Below are 20,923 nucleotides of genomic sequence, written 5' to 3' on the forward strand. Positions count from 1 at the left end.
GCCTTCTAGCTTATCAGTGGGAGTGGTAAGCACTAGGTAACCTATCTACCACAAGAGGAGTGGTTCCTGGCCCAGAAATTGTAGTTTATTGGCCGTTTGGACAGTTTTTCCATCTCTCTCAACTTTCTGGTTTAAAAGCCCACATTTGCACTTGTTTCCCACCTTTCCAGTAACTAGTCTAGTCCAGATACAGACTTGCTGTATCTAAGACTGTTTGTAAGCTTCTAAGCGGTGCCAGAGTCTGCTCTTCAATTTTTTCCCTAAATCTACTAGTGCTCTCCTCTCCTGCACTTATATTAGCGTATCAGTCTAGCACTTTACCAGACTTCTTGTAGCAATTATTGTAGCACGCAAAAGTGCTACCAGCACTAAACGTTCTACAAGGAAACAGATCCAGTACTTATTATCAATGCTCACCCCTCCAGGCATATCTAAAGGTCAGTTCCCTGTGCTTCTCCTATTAACCTGTTGAACTTGGTCATCCTGAGGCAATGTAGCAACTGCCTCATGTGCAGCGACAATCCTCTCTTCTGACCTTCCAACACTCAGACTTGCGAGAGTTGTACTTATATATCCAAATTGGAAGCCATGCACTCTCCAGCCAAGACTGGAATAGCTGGTCAAGAGGAGATGGTTAACACTTGCACCACACCACATGGAACACATAGCCCTCCAGAACACACACCAGCACTGCCTTCACATAAAACACAAACCACACACCCAGCTTCACTGAGGCTCTCAATAAAAAATCTACCCAAGCAGCAGAGACCTGGAAGGCAGAAATGCACTCGACTACCACAACACAACACTAATCATGAGACACATAACTCCCCTTAACAGTGTGCCACTCAATCAAAGCCCCTAAGGCAAAACAGCATGCCCAACACACTAGTCCTAGGTGACTCGATAGTCAGGCACACTGATGTCCCACTCATTAGGTTGAATAAGGAGAAAGTAACAGTCAGCTGCCTGTCAGGTGCCAGGATCCACCACATAATGCATGCACTCAGGTCCCTCAACAACAGGTACAAATATGATTCTGTCATTGTACATGTGGGTGCGAATGACCTGAGACGTACCTCCTTGGACTACATGAAAAGAGATATGGAGGAGTTCTCAGATTATGTAGCCCAGATGGGTATGACTCTAGCTCTGACCAGCATCCTACCATCACCCAGAATGATACCACAGTACAAGCAGAAAATGATTGATTTCAACAATTGGCTAAATTTCTGGTGTCATTCTAAGGGGATCCAGTATCTGTCTGCCTGGGATGACATGAATGACAGACCTCAATCCTTTGCCAGAGATGGCTTGCATCTGTCACCCTTGGGCTTCCGGATACTGGCCAAGGCTCTTGCCACCCCTATAGTGCCTTTTTATGCAGTGTTTCAAAGACCAAATTACCACCATAACAGCTACAAACAAATGCAATCTGAGGGTCATGTTGCTCAATGCTAGAAGTCTAAATCTCAAAATGCACTCACTCGAAGCACTCCTTAAAATGGAAAACATCGACATTTGTGTTGTAACAGAGACCTGGTTCAAGGCAGCAGAAAGCACCCTTGCACTACCAAGCTATAACTCATTCCACACCTTTTGGCCTCAGAACTTGGACCGAAGCTCCAAAGGCGGTGGTGTTTCCAAATTCATAAAGGATATGCACACCACCAGATTGGTAGCCCAGTATAACGCATCAGAGATACTTCAGGTGCAGCTAACATTGGGTAAGACAGCAATTCAGGTTGTAGCCTGCTATAGGTCCCCAACCATGTCCCAAGACTTACACTCCACATTCCTAAGCACCCTGGAGAATATTAGGGTCCAACCTAACACACTCTTACTGGGTGAATTCATCTATCCCTCCATTAACTGGATAAACTACTCATGTACCAATACACTTGCCCAACGTTTCCTGGAGTTCATTAATTCCAATGCCCTGGACCAGCTCATTCTTACCCCCACTAGAGGTAGCAACATCCTTGACCTGGTCATTACTAACATGGGTGACCATTGCTCTACACCAATAGTGAGTTCCTCCCTGGTTAGATCCGACCACAAACTAATCACCTTGGAAATCCACATCCCTCCCACCCCCTGCAAAGGTAACCACCATGAAAAACTTCTCCATAGCTAACTTTGGGCTCCTAAAAACATAGGTGGCTAACTTCACGGCACCCATGCAAATGGAGAATAGTTGCATGACTGCAGAATCATACACCAATGCGCTGTACGAACATGTACACAAATTAATGACTCTCACCATACCCAGTGGCACCAAGACGCTCTCCTCCCCAAAAAGGAAGCCAATCTGGTGGTCCCCTGCCATAAACAAACTCTACAACAGAAGGAGAAAACTGATGATGAATAAGGTGAAGTCCCAAGACTGGAAAAACTCCCTTATCAGCCTCAAAAAAAGTTGAGATACCTCAGCAAATCCTCTAAAGTTAGCTGTAAAAAATAGTTATGTAAAGAATATCCAGAGCAATACCCAGATTTGCTCTGAGCTACTGCACAATGGTACCTCCTATACTGAATCAACAGATATTGCCAGTATACTGGCTGACAGATTCAGTGCCAACTTTACCCCTCTCTCACCCACCAGTGGACCAATCACAATACCAGTAGATTGCCAAGCACCCAGTATTACTCCTACACAGGTTAAAACAGCACTGTCCAAGGCCAAGAATACAGCTTCTATGGGACCTGACAATATCCCTGGTTGTGTTCTACATAAACTACAGAGTGAACTGACACCTCACCTGTGTGCCCTGTTCAATTGCAGCCTCACCTCAGGCTTTGTCCCTACCAAATGGTGCACTGCTACAGGCATCCCTCTCTACAAAGGAGGAGCGACTATAGACCCTGGGAACTATCACCCCATAAGCCTGAAGAGTCTGATATGCAAAGCTATGGAATGCATCATCATGGACCTAATAAACAAGGATATAGGGACTCTCCAAACACTGGATGCCACACAGTTTGGTTTTGTGAAGGGTAGATCATGCCTGCTCAACTTGGTCAACTTCTTTGAGTCAGTCACCAGAGCTGTGGATAAAGGCAAGGTGGTTCATACAGTCTACCTTGATCTGGCCAAGGCTTTTGATACCATTCCCCACTCAGGAATCATAGAAAAACTCACTAAGCTTGGCATCAACTCCTATATCACTAGATGAGTTGCAAACTGGCTCACAGATAGAGCCCACAGTGTGAAAGTAGCTGACTCCAAGTCAGACTGCTGACTAGTCACGAGTGGAGTCCCACAGGGTTCGGTCCTGGGTCCTCTCCTGTTTGGTATCTACTTCTCTGAAGTCCAGGCCAATATGAAGGGACTCTGGCTGACAAAGTTCACAGCAAGATGGGAGCTATTATTAACTCCCCAAGTGATGTTGACCTCCTACAGAATGGCCTCACTGAGACAAGCGACTGGTGTCAGAACCATGGCCTTGAGCTCAATGCCAAAAAATGTGTCGTCATCCCCATTTGGAAAAACCCATTTCCCATGAATTACCACATTGATGGTAGTCCACTGGACATAGAATGTGTTAAAAGAGATCTGGGAAAACAGGTTGACAGCATTCTCTGTTTTGATCACCACATTGCCACTGTGGTCAGAAAGTCCTTCTTTGTGGCACATCTCATTACTAAGGGTTTTGCATCCAGGAAGAAAGAGGTCATTGTCTCCCTCTACTCTTTCCTCATTAGGCCAATCATCAAGTACAATGCCCCATTTGGCATGTACCTCAGTAGACACATGCAACAACTGGATAGGCTGCAGAAGTACCTCACAAAGAGGATCCTAGGCCTTAAACACTTGTCCTATATGGACAGACTCAAAAAACGCCAACTGTTCTCTGTCTCATATCGCCTACTAAGAGGTGATCTCCACCTGATTTACAAAGCTATGTCTGACCCAGCTCTGTTAGTAAATGCTACATCTAAAGAAATCCCAATCCCTCCACACCACATACTCCAGAGACCTCAACCTCATTACCACAATTAACAGAACATGCTGGAAGGACAGGTTCATAACCCAGAGACTACCCATGCTCTGGAATAGACTTCCCTTACATGTCAAGCAGAGCACCTCGCTGACTGTCTTCACAAGAAATCTTGATGATTGGATGGGAAACAGAAAATTCACCCCAGGGATAACTCCAGTGGCTCTACTCAACTGAGGCTGTGGGAACTTAGGTCTGGTGGCACTATACCAGGGTAATCCTATGGATAGGCTTGTAAAGGCTCCAGGGCCATTAGCCTAGTACATGCCTATGAATGTGAAGATTAGCCATTATTGATGTAAGATGGCAAAAAATATAGAATTATAGCGTTATCTGAATATGTTGTATGCAAAAGGAGATAGAGTTTATTTCAACAGTTGTTGAATTATGTAGTAGTAAATATAAAGACTACAATAACAGGATATTTTAATTGTGATTTAATAAGAGGTATATAGAAAAAGAAAGGATATATGAAAAATGGCTGAAGTCATGAAGTGTGGTCAGTTGATTGGAACAGAAAGTTCTGTTTGCATATAAGAGGTGTTCTTAAATCAGAAATACATTATTTTATAATATCTGAAGGGATAAGGCTAGCAGATAGGCAAGCAGTTGTAACAGGATTTACATATCATTTAGCAATATGGTTGGAGATAAATGAAAGTAAAGAATATATAAGGACAGGAAAAGGAATAAAAAAATAAACGAGAAAGAATAGAATGAAAAAGGAAATGAAGTCATGCAGTTATGGAGAGATCACGTTACAATGTACAATTTATGTCGATCGAAATAGTGCATTACATTTAAAAATAAATATAAGAAAAATTTTCTTTAAAATGGCAAAGGAAAACTAGACTAGACAAATAAAGGTATGTAGAAATATATGGAAATGCTCTTGAAAAGCTAGAAAGAAATGAGCGAGTATTATGAAAAAGAAAGTTATGTAAAATAAAGTATGAAATTATCAAGAACTTGTTATGTAAACAATGAGATTTGTTACAGTGGAAGAAGGGAGAAGTGTCAGGATATTTGGGCAACATTGTGAGACAGTAGTATAATGAGTCTGATACAAATAAGGAATGAGATATTAAGAAATCAAAATCAGATAATGTAAACCTTATTTTATTATGTGGAAGAATTTTTTAAAGAAAAAAAGAACAAATGTAATATAATATGCAAAGTTAAAAAATGTTCCTGTCAAGTAAATAACAAAATTAAGAAAGAGATCACTATGTATTAATTAGATGAGTTCTAAGACAAGTTAATATAGATTCAGTATCAGATCTAGATGGAATATGGTAGGAAGTGTTTCAACATTGAATGGAATATTAGAAAGAGTATTTATTATATGTTTTAAATGAATGGTTCAATGCAGGTTTTTGTTATAAAGAGTATTGTAATTTATTTGGAAAATAGGTGGAAAAGAAGATGTAAGGATTGGAGACCAATAGTAATAATAATATAGACTGTAAAATGTTTATGAAGATGATTAAAATGAGATGTAAAATATAGTTGGTAGAAACGAAGGGGATGCCAAAAAATGTTAATTTTAGTAAGAGAAATTGTAGATGATATTGTAAATAGAAGAAATTGTGCAAAAGTTCTAATAGGTGATATTAATAAAGTATCCGATTCAATAGAATATAAGGCATTATGCGAATAATAGAGGCATACAGTTTTAGTAGGTAAAGTTAAAAAGGTTTGTATGACAGCATATAGTAACAATACAATAAGAATTTTGATTGTAGCTGGTCAAGTAAAGAAACAGATTAATAATGGTATAAGGCAAGGCTGTCCAATGAGTATTACATTATTTGCTTTGGTTATGAATATGGTAGTAAGTAAGGTAAATAGTAAAATGAAGAATGCAAAGCATGTAACACAAACAGATGTACATATTCCTGTTTTAATGACATATGTACATGATATTATAATTACTAAAAACAATTTATGCATGAGAGTAGCCATATTTTTTGTGGTCAATGGTTTAAAAAGAAATAAGTATGACAGTAAATAAGGATAAAAGTAAAGGTTTGAGGATAAGATAAAACTGAGAGAAATACAGTTTACAATTAAAGAAATCTCAGTATTGGGAATACATTTTGGTAATAAAACAATCCCTGGGAACTGTGCAGTCTTACTCACATGCTGACTGTCTATTTGTGTTGACCAAACAGATATAGACATTTTGTCCCTTTCGATGTAATGGTATACATCTATTTATCTATACTTCTAATAATTGAATGACCACTTAACCAAAAACAACTTTACCGAGATGACAGTACCAAACTGTTAATTTACAGAACGATGACATTGCAATTTTTTTTTTAACAGGATAAGTATGCACTTGGACAACAAGGGGAAATTTGCCCTTTTCTCCACTGTAGTGTGATCCTGGAGTTGGTATATTTAGTTAAGGGGGTGTAGGGACACAGCCCCCTCTTGCATTGGTGGGCCCCCCACCTGGATGGCTATGACATACTGCAGTGTATTTCTTCATTCAATGTTGGCCAACTGCATACCTACCTTGTTAAAAACATCAGTACTGTGACCGTTTGGTAAATTTACAGTCATCTCTGTAAAGGGGTCCTCGAGTAAGTGTTATTTTGATTATTGGAAGTAGACCTATATATATACATATATATATATGTGTGTGTGTGTGTGTGTGTGTGTGTGTGTGTGTGTGTGTGTGTGTGTGTGTATGTGCATATATATATATATATATATATATATATATATATATATATATATATTTATTTATTTTATTTTATTTATTTATTTATTGTCATTTGTTAACTGGGTTGATCCAACTGAGCTAATGGCCCATTTTCAGTGAAGACCTGAAGAGAAAAGCTCCAAGTACAATTAGTCATTCAAGAATGAAATTACATCACAATAAGAATTTATGCAACAAAATATGCTAACACAATTGAACAGTTTTGTACATGTTTTTGGGTAAATGTATATATATAAAGTACCAACATGATAGTGTGCATGCATAGAAGAAGAAAATATTATTTACAAGGAGTGGGAGTTGGTATGTTTTGCTAGGAAGAGGGGCAAGAAGAGAGGAAGAAGGATGATGAGTAAAAGGAAGTGGTATTAGAAAGAAGGTAAGTAGGGTCAGGTTGGCACTAGGCAGGGACGGGACCAGGTGTTTTGTATTTAGTGCTTGAGTGCCAGTCTGAATTTTGACTTATGGGGGATACTTCTTATCTTATGAGGAGGGGAGTTCCAGGAGAATGGGCCATTAGCTCAGTTGGATCAACCCGGTTAACAAATGACAATTATATAATGACTTGCCAAAATTTTTTGATTGTTTGTAGATATCTAGAAGCTATTTCTCCAGACTGTCCAAATGTGACTGGCTGCTCTGTGTTATCATGAATGAAACATTATAACCTATAATGACATCTGAAAATATTTTTTTTTTAACAGAGTGACCTAAACCTGTTACTAATCCCCCATATCCACATGTGAATTTGTATGGTATGTCTATATACGATTGCTTGTAACATGTAAAGAAGTAGCCCACGGTGGAAAATAAATCGCAGTGTGATATGGTGGCATATTGAAGAATTTGCTCATAACGTTACAGTTTTTGTCCGTTTTCCTTTAGATGTCAGGCATTCTACTCAGGAGAACCACAAGACAGTGGTGAAGCAGAATCCTGTTGATCAGACCACGAGTGGTCAAAGACCTAAGGTCTCTGAACAATGTACTAGTTTGTGTGATCTACTGGCTTCCACTGCACTTAAACTGTCCTTAGGCTCTGTGGATATCGGGATGGCATTCGCTCCTGTCTCTCCAATGTTGCAAAGTGTAAGTATTGCATTACTATGGCAAAAGTGAGTGCATTTGTTTGAGTGTGTGGGGGGGTAATACTTGCATGATAATTTAGTGCAACATACAACAAAGATGTACCTTTCTTTCCAAACTGCATGACTCTCCTTTATTTACTATTCAAATTGAGTTTGACATAAACATGACAGCAAAGTGGCTCCGTTTTTCTTCATCATAAAGCTCACCCATTCTATTCCTATGTCCTGAGGGATGCAAGTATACAAATCCCTTACGTCAACCATAAGGAAGTTGTAACTAATGTCAAATTCTATCCCATCCACCTTCCCTAAAAAGGACCATGAGTCCTTACAAATTTGGTGTTCAAATAACAAATATTTTTGCAGGACCGAATCAACAATCTTTGCACATGCATAAGTAGGTGAACCACGTCCATCCACTAATGGTCGCATAGGGGGATTCTCCAAATCCTTGTGGATTTTAGGTATACCAAACAGGTATGGGAATATGTCATTACTAAGGACACATTGATGTCACATATAGCGTTCTACACTCGTTACTTGGATGACATCTTTATCATACTTAAGGGCGATGAAACAGTTGGTAACCTATTACTGGATTCATTCAATACTTCCACGGACTTTTTACGTTTTACCTCAACATATAGCAATGAAGCTATAGCTTACCTTGATATTTGGTTGGCTTAAAATATGGAGTTAAAAAGTTATGTGGCCAGTATACATTGAAAAAATACATACTCTAATTCTTTTTTACACTTCAATAGTTGTCATCCTAATTACCAGAAGCGCTCGGTAGTTAAAGGTCAGCTGGTTAGGGCGGCCCATATAGTGAGCTTGGACGATGACTTCCATCGCGAGTGTGAATTATTAAAGAGTATGTTTTTACATAGAGGTTACCCATTAAACCTTATTGTTAATTTGATTAATGAAGTTAAGAACAAAAGGTTGAATGGTACATACAAACCCATTTTGAATGTTAGATTGGTTTTAACTGACAGTGGGGTCAACTTAGATGTCACAAATACGCCTAGACTGACTAGTCCACCTAGTAAAGTCATCAACACCAGGAACCTGGGTCCTAGGCTTATTATGACTTATGACATGTATAGTTACCACTGCATTGACCTTATTGGTAAGAATTGTGGTTTATTTAAAAGTATCCCCATAGTTTACGCCAAAGTAGGAGTATGCCCAGAGGTAAATTTTAGGAGAGGTAAAAACCTGAAAATGATTTTAGAACAACCATGTGTTTGTTTGTTAAGGACACCTGGTATGTTTAAATGCCAAAACTGCAACCAGTGCAGGCACATTGAAGAAAGTAACAGATTTGTAGTATAACATAGGGAATATAAGTTGAGATGTAGAGCTAGTTGCAACTCTAGAATGGTTGTTTACCTAGCTAAGTGCAAGAGATGCTCTGCGTTTTATGTGGGTAAAACGGAGCAGAAATTACGTGAACGAATTTATGAGCAACAGTATGCCATCATGAAGAAAAAACAAGAGAACGCACTGGCTAAACATATTTGCAGCTATAATGAACATAGTTTCAAGTTTTTGGTTATTGACCAAATACTTGAAAACAAGAGGGGCGCTCCTTTACCTCTATTATTAGAAGAATCAGAACTTAAATGGCAAATTAGACTAAATGTGTACTCTTTTCCAGGACTGAATGATTCGTGTTCAATTAGTAGTGTCATAAAGCTCAGAAGTTTGCAGAGATAGCCCAGTGATGGGCTCAATATTATAATGTTATAATATTTAACGTAATGATTTTTATACACTACAAATACAGTATTACATATATAATTGAATGTAAACATTACTAGTATTAATATACATACACTGAGTAACTTGTAGTACTAGTATATATAAACGAAAACTACTTTATACACTACAAATACTACTGTATTTGTAGTGTATAAAAATCATTACATTAAATATTATAACATTATAATATTGAGCCCATCACTGGGCTATCTCTGCAAACTTCTGAGCTTTCGACATGGTTAACCACTCTATATTAATCAATATACTCACATCCCTTTCCTTTGACAACCTTGCCATTAAATGGTTTACATCTTATCTTAGCAATAGACAACAAGCAGTTCTTTGGGGAAACCAAACTTCCTCTCTTTTACCTGTAACTATTGGTGTCCCTCAGGGCTCTATTCTCGGACCTCTTCTTTTCACACTTTTCATTAATGACCTACATCTAGCAATTCCTCAAGCAACCGTCATACAATATGCTGATGACTCCACCCTAATTTGCTCAGCGTCTTCTTCTACAACACTTCATTCACGTACTCAAAGCATCTTCAACACAGTTGAAACATGGTTTTCTAAATGCTACCTTCTTCTTAACGCCAAAAAAACTAAACTTCTCCTTTTCACCCCTACCTCACGACCCCCACCCCTTGATTTCACCATCTCATCAAATAATGCTACTGTCATTTCCCCTGAACCAACAACAAAACTTTTAGGAATAACAATTGATAATAATCTCTCTTTTGATCAACACATTAACATCACTATCAAATTAGTAAATAGAAAAATTGGATCCTTATATAGAATTAAACCCTACCTAACTGCTTCTGCCAGAGCTACAATTGCCCACTCCCATCTTATATCTACACTCCTTTATGCTTCTCCTATCTTTACCAACCTTAAGAAAGCCAACCTTAACAAACTTGCCACATCTTATTACAACATTGCCAGATTTGCTACTGGTAACCCTTATAGAACACATCACTGTGTGAACCTGAAACAACTAGGATGGATGGAATTTCAACACCTTTTGCTCATTCCCCAACTCAATATTGCCCACAAATTACTATACCAGCCCAATAACACTCCTATTCTTTCTCAACTTTTAATCCCTTATAATAATCTCAACTCTCTTAGATCTTCTAAGAAACTTATGGCCTGCCCTACAAAGTCCAATAACTCAGCCGGTGACTCCCTTTTCTCTAATACAATTGGAAGGAGCTGGAATTCACTACCCAGTGAAATCACTCTACTCGCATCTCTACCTCTCTTCAAACAAGAAATTAAGAATTACTTCAAAAGCCATTGGCTCTGTTCCTGTATAAAGCCTGACTAATCTTCCACCTATATCTGCCTATCCTCCTCCTCATTTTTCCGCCACTATCTCTTCTTTTCTCTTGTGTACAAGACCAACTCTCATTTTCTTTTCTTTTGATAACTCTTTCTTCCTTACTCTTATTTTTCTCTTCCTCTCTTTGTCTCACATCTAGCAAGTCTTTTCTGCTTCTTTTGTTTTACTGTCATCTCTTAGATGGCTTCCTTTTTTACCCTCTTATAGTATTTTTGCCCTCTTTCTCTGATAATTTACCCTTTTGCTTACCTCTAACTCTCTCTGTACAACAACTTGTCACCCTATATCTTTCTTACTGCCATCTCATCCTTTAACCTGAATCTTAGTTACTCATACAAGTTATACTTTTGATATATCTTCTTTAATTAAGTTTTTATTTTGACATTATAGTGCCATTTGTTATTATTGTAATTGCTTTTTCAATTATAAGGTTTGTTTTTTTTTTTTTTTCTTTTTATGTGTATTTCTGTGTGGAGCTTTTCTCCCCGGGCCTCTACTGAAAATGGAAATATATCCAGCTAGACTAGCCCGGTCAACAAATGTAAAATAAAGAAATAAAAATTTACATTGTACATTTGGTGTTGCTTGTTGGATGCCCTTTGGTTTTGCCGGGTCCTGTGTTGCAGTTTTTTGGTTTATCCGTATCGTTTGAAGTCCAGTTACGATGCCATAGAATTATCCTGTAAAGCCAAAGCCTCTAAGGTTGCTTTGAAATGCCCTGCCTGACTAAAATGACAAGTTTGCCATAAAGATGATCAGGTAGCCCTTTTAGATGTACCTCTGAATTCAGAAACCCTCTTTGGAGACAAAGCCCCACATGTTATGACATATTTAGAAAAAAGCAAAACACTAAGAAGGTATGAAAGACTTCTGCCACATATATGTGCATTTCTTCAAAAATTTTTCCTTTACCAAAAATAACATACCTTGAAAACAAAGCTAACAGTAAAAGAAAGGAAATGACCAACCAAAAAGTCTACAAATTCTAAAAGAAAAAAAAATGTATATTTTTTCTACTAGTCTCCATTTTCTTTATAATCCTGTACATTAATCCTTGTTGGTCAAAAGTTTTCTCTTTTCTCAGGCAACTGAATTTCATTGATAAGAAAAAAATGATGTCGTGCAACCTCACAGATATAGCTCAGGGAATCAAAAAAAAAGCAAAATATTAAGACAGGTATGAAATACTTTTTTTGCCAGGTATATATGCTATTTATCAAAACTTTTCCTTTACTAAAAAAATTCTTTAGAATATGTCAATAGCAATAAAAGAAAGGAAATGGCCATCTGTAACTATCCGTAATTAATGGGGGTGCAGGAAGGTTGTATTTTTGTTTTGTTTTTGAATAAAAAGTACATGCACTGAGGTTCTTTCTTAGCACATGCATTGTAGCATGTTGACATTCGGTTTGCTGACTTTTTGCAGTCGACCTATGGGTTAGTTGAAGAAAGTGAGTATTCCCATATGCATACCCCTGCAAAAATATAAAAAATACTTTTTTCAGTTTACTAGTAACATTAAAAATAAAGTTTTGGCTTATTGCTAACATTAAAGGCATAATGATTATCCCAGTGATGTTTCCTATGTGAAATGATGTTCCAAATTGATTAGGGAAGTGTGCTGTACATGAATGTGTAGTTTTGTGTCTCAGGTGTGTGTGTGTGTGTGTGTGTGTGTGTGTGTGTGTGTGTGTGTGTGTGTGTGTGTATGAGAGAGAGAGAGACAGAGAGACATCTGCTGGACTAGTGCCTTTGCCAGGACAAGTTTCTCTGTCTTTTGACCACTATGTGTTAGGATATCCTGTTTCTTTCTTGACCCTGTATTAAGTGGGCAATTAGAAAGTGAATGAATGAATGAGTGTTGCAGCTAATGTGACTGTGCAGTACAAGTCTTCCTGTGAAGAATGCTCATGCTGTGCCCTATAACTGTTGGGAAATGTTCAACTCTTCTCAGTGTCTACAGGAATATACTAAGTCGGAAAAGAAACCTTGCCTGTGACTGAATGTCTCTGTGTGTTCATCATGTGTGATGACTTATTACCTTCTTCCCATCTTTGTTTGTCAATCACAGGTCAAGGTCCAAAGGAACTACCATTTCAGCTTCTCTGGGAATAAGAAGAAATTTGTCCAATCAGATGTTGTTTGTACTGTAAAACAGGTCACACAGACACAGATATGTACCTTATAACTGGATGCAATATTTCTTTCTTTAAAAGCATGTTTTTCTACATTTCAGCAATATAAATGCACCCATGTAATGGATGAAGGCTAAATCATTAACCCAGATAATTGAAGAAATCATAGACTTACTAGTGAAGAAGTGTGACTGACTGGAAGCAGTATTATGCATAAAAAATTCCAGTGCTTCAATTCAAACCCTGTACAGAGAAGGATATTGCAGTCTTAAGTGAAAATTCAAACAAACAAGTAAACTGCTTTCTGCCATGCTAAAAAATAACCCACAGTAAATTGGAACAGTTAACTGCATATTGGGAAGCCTAACAGCTAAGTCCATCCTCCCCAACCTATGCTATTTTTTTCAGTATCCTTTAAATCTGTGCAGTTTGTCTGTTTACAACATCCATGTCCTAGAGATGATGCTGTCACTTTTAATCTTAATCCAGTGCCTTCTAATTGCATTTGGAAACTAAAGAAAGATCAGGTTAAGGTCTCTGTCCGTCACTGACCAGCCTTTTAATCAACTAAATCATCTAAAATTAACAACATACATTATAGTGGGCTAGAGGTGTTCCCACATTTGTGAGTTTAATTTGAATGGTCTTTGTTCTGTTCGTTGAATCCTGATTATAAGAAGTAATTGGTTTGAGAGAAATCATGTAAATATGGGAGTACATAAGCTTCTTCTTGCCTCCAAGTTTGTGTGATCTCAGAGTCAGCATGTTTACATATGTGGGGATATGTAAGTGCGGGGAAAGCGGGGGGGGGGGGTGCCCTTCAAAAGCATTTATTTTTTATTTATTAACCTTACATTTTCACTTATCAGTTTGAGCTTACTCTGTTGAGTGAATTATTATGATTTCTGCTATAGCATCTCCAGTCTCTGTTACTGTTAATTGTTCAGTCAGTGAAACATGTGTACTCAAGTGTAAGTTCCAATAAAGAGTAGCCAATGAAAAGCTAGAACAATATTCACCCCATCAATCTTCTATCTTCCTTTTGAAAGGTCCTGAAAAAAATCTGTTTTTAAAGAAATGCTACAGCAATTAATGGACTGTGTACTACTCTGTCTGACTCCCAACACAGCTTATGTCTGGGACAAGGAAATGAACCTCCGATTTCCATCTCACTGAATTCCTTAAAGAATCTGACTCAGTCTGGGTGAACTAGTTTGCATGTCCTTAGATTCGCCAAAGGATGTCTGCAATATTAACCACAATTTTTTTTTGGAAAGACTTAGCAACCAACTAGGTAAACTGGTTTCCAGCTGCTTGAACTATAGAAATCATACAGCCACAAATGGGATGGTATCCAGCCAGTCAACTTGGTAGAGACCCTCAGGGATCATTTCTTAATCTGGTACTGGTTAATGAAATGAAGTCCATCAGCAAGACTAGAATGACATGGAGATGATTCCATGCTGTGCTACTTTCCTTACAGTATCTTTGGTGTCTTTAAACAGCTTCAGGTGTTTTATTTATGTGAGAAGTCATGGATTAAGCCATCACATTTTTAGGTTAATACCAGTTAGACTAAAGCAGTGCTTTTCTCCAACTGTCCCAGTAAACTAGACCCCTATTCATATTTCCATCATATCTCAGAAGGCAAGACCCCACTGAAATTCTATCAGCATTACAAATGACTTCCTACTTGACCAAGAACTCAAATTTGTTGAGCCCTTAAAAGCAGCTGTGCTGAGAGCAAATCCAAAGTTAGAAATACTTGATACAGTCTCCCCCAAATATGCTGATTGTTGATGTAGTCAATGTTTTTGTTTTTCTTCATGAGGCATTAGTATGACTGACTGAATAATGTTTAAGGAAAGTAGCACCCTGGGATTAGAGGGGTAGTAGTCTATTTCCGTTTATATAGATGTGTACAGGACCTTTGATCTTATGACATGTCCTACCAGAAAAGTTTTATTGGATTCACAATAAAAGCATCCTGAAGACAAGTGGACTGACCACCATCTAGTCTACAGGCTTATACCGAGGCAGAGGTGGACTACAAGTTACTTATCAGCTATAATTTTAGGCAGAAAGCTTCATTACATATCTTCTTTGGGCATTTCTTCTGTGTGTTCAAACATTGTCATGTCTGCCCCCCTTCCTTCACTGACAAAATTTCCATTTCATACACTGAAGATTAACTTATTGATGCCTACAGTAGACAGGGCTAATAGCTAGTTCAGAGAATTGCATGCTATGTGGTAAACATTCCTTTTAAAGGTTCTCTGAATATAGATCACAAGAAGCCTAGAATCTCATTCCCAACATCTACATTTTGTATTGAGCATTCTGACAAATATCCAAATGTGACTTAATACTAGATCTGGGAAGATATAGCTGCAGAAGTTAAGCAATGTTTGCAGAAGTGAAGAAATACATTTATTCTTGGAAATGTATGTGTTTGAAAGTACGAAAGTATAATCTTTAATGGGAAAATGGTCCAACAACAGCAACTAAGTTATCTAACTACAAAGGTAGTTTAGCAGAAAAACTTTTCTTTGACTTAAAAAAATGACTTATTTCTAACTGAGAGTAGAAAAGCCAAAAGGCCTGAAAAGGTGCAGTCTGATACCTTCCTATATATCACTGTGGAAAAAGACTTGATTGTACTTAACAGTTATGCTTTTGCTGAAGAGGAAATAGACAAAATAGCAGTAATTAGATAAACAAAAAGTTTTATGAACTTAGAAAAAACATTACATTTATCAACTACTTGTTACAAGGGCACTAGGTCCTACAGAGACTATAAATTCATTTGTTATTATAGTATCAAGTTAAAAAGACACAAGGGCTATGAATTTGGTGAGTTGCAAGACTCAAACAAGAGACAAAATAACTAGTAGTATAAATATTGATTAAATTGAGTGTGAAATGATTGATGAGGTCAGATTTGTCTTGCTTAAAGTCTTTGAATGTAGAGCAAGTGCAATTGCAAACATGCAATTAAAATAATTAACAGAGGAAACAGATGCTTGCAGGATAAAATGTCATTTAAGTAAATTGACAGAAGTAAAGTAATGGAAACAAAAAAGACAACCATGTCTTCCCACAAAGTATGCAGTTGAAATTCAAACTCCATATACTGTGTGGTTATCAGCATGACAGAAGCATTGCCCTCCTTTCAATCAGCTTTGTATTATATGTGGTGAAAGAATCATTTTTTAAAAGTGAGTAAAAGGAAGAATGTGTGTTCAAAAGCATTTGTATGTTGTTTATTAGAAAAACTAATATGTGTTTGTTGGTACTGTTAAAGTGAAAGAACTGTTGCAATAAAGTCTGAAAATGCAGTAGAGACACAGAGGCAAGTACAAGTCAGACTGACATAATAGATGCTGAGACCACAAGACCACTTGCACTGGGAGCAGGTCTTTTGGAATCTAACCCCCCCCCCCCTTATGTTAGTAATAGACATATTCAAAAGAGCTGTTGATCAGGTAATTAAAGGCTTGGTAGGTGTTGTAAACATGATTGATGACCTATTAAATATTTAAATTTCCCTCACTCCTCCTAAGTAAATCTGTAGCCATGGATGTGCACTTTCCAACTCTCTCTGTGGCTAAGCTGATTGAGATGGGTATTCTGAGGCATTGCAGCAATTCTTTCATGTACCCTGACAACTCAGTTATTCTTAATAAAACAGGTAAAGTATGCAAGAGGTGTGCATACTATCTCATATAACCAAAACTAATCCTATAGAGGTTGTCAGTGATAATTGCATCATGCCTACTGCACAAGGTAAGGACCCTGCACATAAAATTGCTTATGCTAAGGCACTTACAGGTAACCTTCCTAAAATACTATCCCTTCTGCACAGCACAATCAAAATGCAGTTGACAGCCATCTCATAATCACTCCATTAAAACACCAGCCATAGCTACACATAGTAACACTGAATCCATTGCCTCTACTGCTAAGTCCTTAAGGCAAACCAGAACACAGCCACATTTTTTGGTCATTGATGATTCTGTAGTGAGGCACACAGATGTCCCCCTGACCAGACTGAGTAAGGCGAAAGTCACGATCAGCTGCCTTTCATATAAGCACTCAGGTCATTGAACTACAGGTACTAGTATGACTCTGTCATAGTCCACGTGGGTGTTAATGACCTGAGACATACCTCCCTTGAGTGTAAACATCTGTGTAGTAATGGAAAATGGTTTAAAGTCATAGAGACTACCCAGGCAATGCAAGATTATAATGCCTTTCACACCGTTAGACCAGCTACTGCACAGGAGGGAACTAAAGGTGGAGGAGTCTCAGTCTGTATTAAACCAAACTCACATCCAGACTAGTTTAAGTGTATGACCCTGTGGGACTCATACATGTGCAACTAACCATAAACAGGGTCTCATACTATATCCTTGCAACCTGTATGCCTCCCTCCATGTCCCAGGAAACTCATACTACCTATCTCGATGTCCTAGAGTTTCTTACCTTTCAACTCAATATGATCGTTGTGGGGGATCTCAACTGTCCCTCTACAAATTGGGAATCTTACACCACTTCTAATGCACAAGCCCAGTAATTCCTAAACTTCGTTAATACCAACATCCTGGAATAGTTGGTCAATTCTCCTACCAGGAGTACAAATATCCTTGACCTTGTACTCATGAACACAAGTGAGCAATGTTCCTCACCATAAGTCAGTATTGCTTGAAATAAAAATTAAATCTGGGGACCCAGTGAAACCAAAAACCTTTAGGATCTATTCCAAGATTAATCTCTCTCTACTAAGTGACACCATGGCTAAATTCCAAGCACCCCAAACCAAGTAAACATCATAGCATATGCTGAGCTATTTACAAAATCCTTGTACACCGGTATTGATAACTATATAGAGCAAGTTTTGCCCAATTGTATTAAGAATAACACAAACTCAAAAGAACAAGCCACCATGGTGGAGTCACAATATCAGTCGGTTATACAACAAAAGTAAAAAAATGGTGGCTAAGCATAAGAGGAACAAAGCCCAACATAATAAAAGCCCACTGACTAATCTAAGCAAGCAGCTAAGAGGGTTAATTAATACTTCAGAGGCTAAATTTGAAGAAAAAAAAAAGCTGGTCAGGCAAGGGACAACCACAAAGGTTTCTACAGCTATGTTCATAACCTCAAGGGAAATTCACAAGAATGCGCAGGACATATTGTAAATGAAGTCACCCACACTGAACTGGAGGCCATTCCCAACCTTTTGGCTGACAGGTTCATCTCAAACCCCCCCCCCCCCAGAAATCCAAAGAAATACTGCGTACCACAATCCGCCCAACCATTACTAGGGAAAAGATCATCAATGCACTTTTCAAGGAAAAAAACTCTGCATCGATGAGCCCCAATAACATCCCAAGATGCTTACTAAGTAACATGAAATATGACTCTGGTTCACAGGAATCTCTTTTCAGCTGGAGCCTACAGTCAGGTTTTTTTGCCCAAGGAATGGAAGAGGGCTACAGTCATTCCCCTGCACAGAGGAGGTCCAACCATCAGTCCAGGTAACTACTGGCCCTTAAGTCTGACAGGCCTCATATGTAAGGTCATGGAAAGAATCCTCATGGATGTGACAAATGAAGATATAGGTAACCTGCAAACACTGGGCACATCACAGTTCTGCTTTATTAAACGCTGGTCATGCCTATTAAATCTGTTGACTTCTCTGAGAGGGTCACCAAACCAATTGATGAGGGCAAGACCATGTACAAAGCTTGCCTTGACCAGACCAAGACTTTGGATACAGTACTTCATTAAGAAATTATAGACGTGCTCATTAAATTAGGTGCAAACATTTTTATCACTCACTGGCTATCCAACTGGCTCACTGATAGGACCTAGAAGGTCAAAGTAGATGAGACCACATCCACCAAGAGGCCAGTCAGTAGAGGAGACCCCCAGGGCTTGGTACTGGGCCTGCTCCTTTGTGGCATCTATGTCTCTGATGTGGAAGCAAATGCTGAAGGTTTATGGCTGACTTGAATGCAAGCTGGGGGTTATCATCAACTACCTTGTCGACACTAGTATTCTTCAAGAAGTCCTATCTCTGATTAACAGATGATGCCAAAGCCATGGACTTATACTCAGTGCTAAGAAATACATAATTGTACCCTTTGGGAAGTCAAACATCCTGTCTAATTACCATGTTGATAGTACACCCCTAAGAGTTGACCCAGTGGTCAAGGATTTGGGTACTTATGTAGACTTGCCTTCAACCACCACATGGCCACAGTGGTGAGGAAATCCTTTTATGTTCTGTAACTTATAAGTAAGGGCATGGCATCTAGGTCCAAAGAGGTCATTATCCCACTGTAGTCTGTCCTTATCAAACCAGTCCTAGAGTACAGTGCTGCCTTCAATAGGTACCTGACCAGGCATATGAAGCAACTAGAGTGACCTCAGAGATTCCTTACAAAAAGAATACAAGGCATAAGAAACCTGCCTTATACAGAACACCTTAAGGCCCTTTCCTTCTACACTCTGTCTCCAGTAGATTGCTGAGTGGTGATCTCTGCCTGGCTTACAAGGCATCTGTAAATGCCAAACGTATGAATTTCCTGCATATTTGTAAGTCAAACATTACCAAAAATACAAGGTGTAGGGACCAGAATTTTGTCTGTGACTTAAACAGACTATGCTGGAGAGATAGGTATGTATCCCAGAGACTGATACTCCTGTGCAACAGGCTTCCCATCTATGTGAAACTGAGATTGTCTATTACCCAGTTTAAGCACAACCTAGACCAGTGGATGGGGAAATGGAAATTTACACCAGGCCTGGCACCCATGTCCCTTATGGATAGAGGTAGCATGTAAGTGTCTGGCCTTCATTGTTTTGTTTGGATACAGGACATCATTATTCTTTTGGGAAAACTTGGCTAGGTTTAGAAAGAGCCCCTACCCTGGTCATTAACCTAGTAACAATCTATGAATCTGTCATACTCTAATCTCAGAAGTACTGAGGACTAATACAAGGAACATTAGAGCAGTTATGCAAAGGCCAAAGCCAGAAGGCTGGCTTACATTGTAGAGCTCTCTGGAAATGATGAATCATGAAAAATATATACGTAGTATGCCTAAGCTAACTAGTCCTTTAGGAAAGCTGCTTGACTAAGATGTAGCCTGAGAACAGAGCAGTGAATAGAAAGTATATTTTTAAACTGCTCAAGAAACTAGTTACCAATGCTGCAGGTTAAATGCTATGATGTGAATAATCCAAATGTATTGGAAGTAGATGTCAGTTAAACTGATATGTGAGCTGTGATCCTGCAGTGCAGTAAACAAACTGGTTATTACACAAGAGCATTTACTGATGCACTGATGTGAAAAAGAAGTTGGGTGAAATGAACCATAATCCTTTGCAAAGCATATTCAGAAAATCCTTGTTCAAGGTATACCAATAATTGAAGTATGATCTTAATGGGTAATACAGATCAGACATAGCTGCATAGCAGATATCTGCCAGAGACATTTTAAGAACTTTTAGAAAGAGAAGGAGTAGAAACTGTTTGGGTAATCCTGCAGTTACAACAGACTGAAGAGAAAGTCCAGAGATGTTTTGACATTAACTTAGAATACATTTACTGAAAGAAGTTACAGTAGGAGATTGTCCTGTGAAAAACATGTCCATGACTTAATGTTTACTAAAGCAGAGAAAATAACAGTTCCTCATCTTTTTAAAGGTTTTTAATATTTGTTGAAGTATTTTATGTATCTCAACTGAAATTTAAAAATAGCATTAATAAAGTACTGCAAAGAATACATGAATTACATTAGAGATTAGTAAGGTGCGAAGAAAGAAAGAAATAAGGGATATAAT

At 38.3% G+C, this 20,923-nt stretch overlaps 1 protein-coding gene across 4 annotated transcripts in view; it reads left to right on the plus strand.

Moving 5' to 3' along the window:
* LOC122792993 (probable JmjC domain-containing histone demethylation protein 2C) overlaps positions 1-20,923 on the plus strand; it is a 1,041,568-nt gene that overhangs the window by 878,336 nt on the left and 142,309 nt on the right. For 3 of the 4 annotated variants that reach the window (XM_044060615.1, XM_044060616.1, XM_044060617.1), the window contains one exon: positions 7,597-7,820. In XM_044060615.1, coding sequence (XP_043916550.1) covers positions 7,597-7,820 — 224 coding nt within the window. The remainder of the gene's footprint in view (positions 1-7,596; positions 7,821-20,923) is intronic. The other variant, XM_044060618.1, reaches the window with a different exon arrangement.

Source organism: Protopterus annectens, chromosome 2.part0 (assembly GCF_019279795.1).
Source record: "Protopterus annectens isolate FY-2018-M chromosome 2.part0, PAN1.0, whole genome shotgun sequence".
In the NCBI taxonomy this organism is placed as follows: domain Eukaryota; kingdom Metazoa; phylum Chordata; order Ceratodontiformes; family Protopteridae; genus Protopterus; species Protopterus annectens.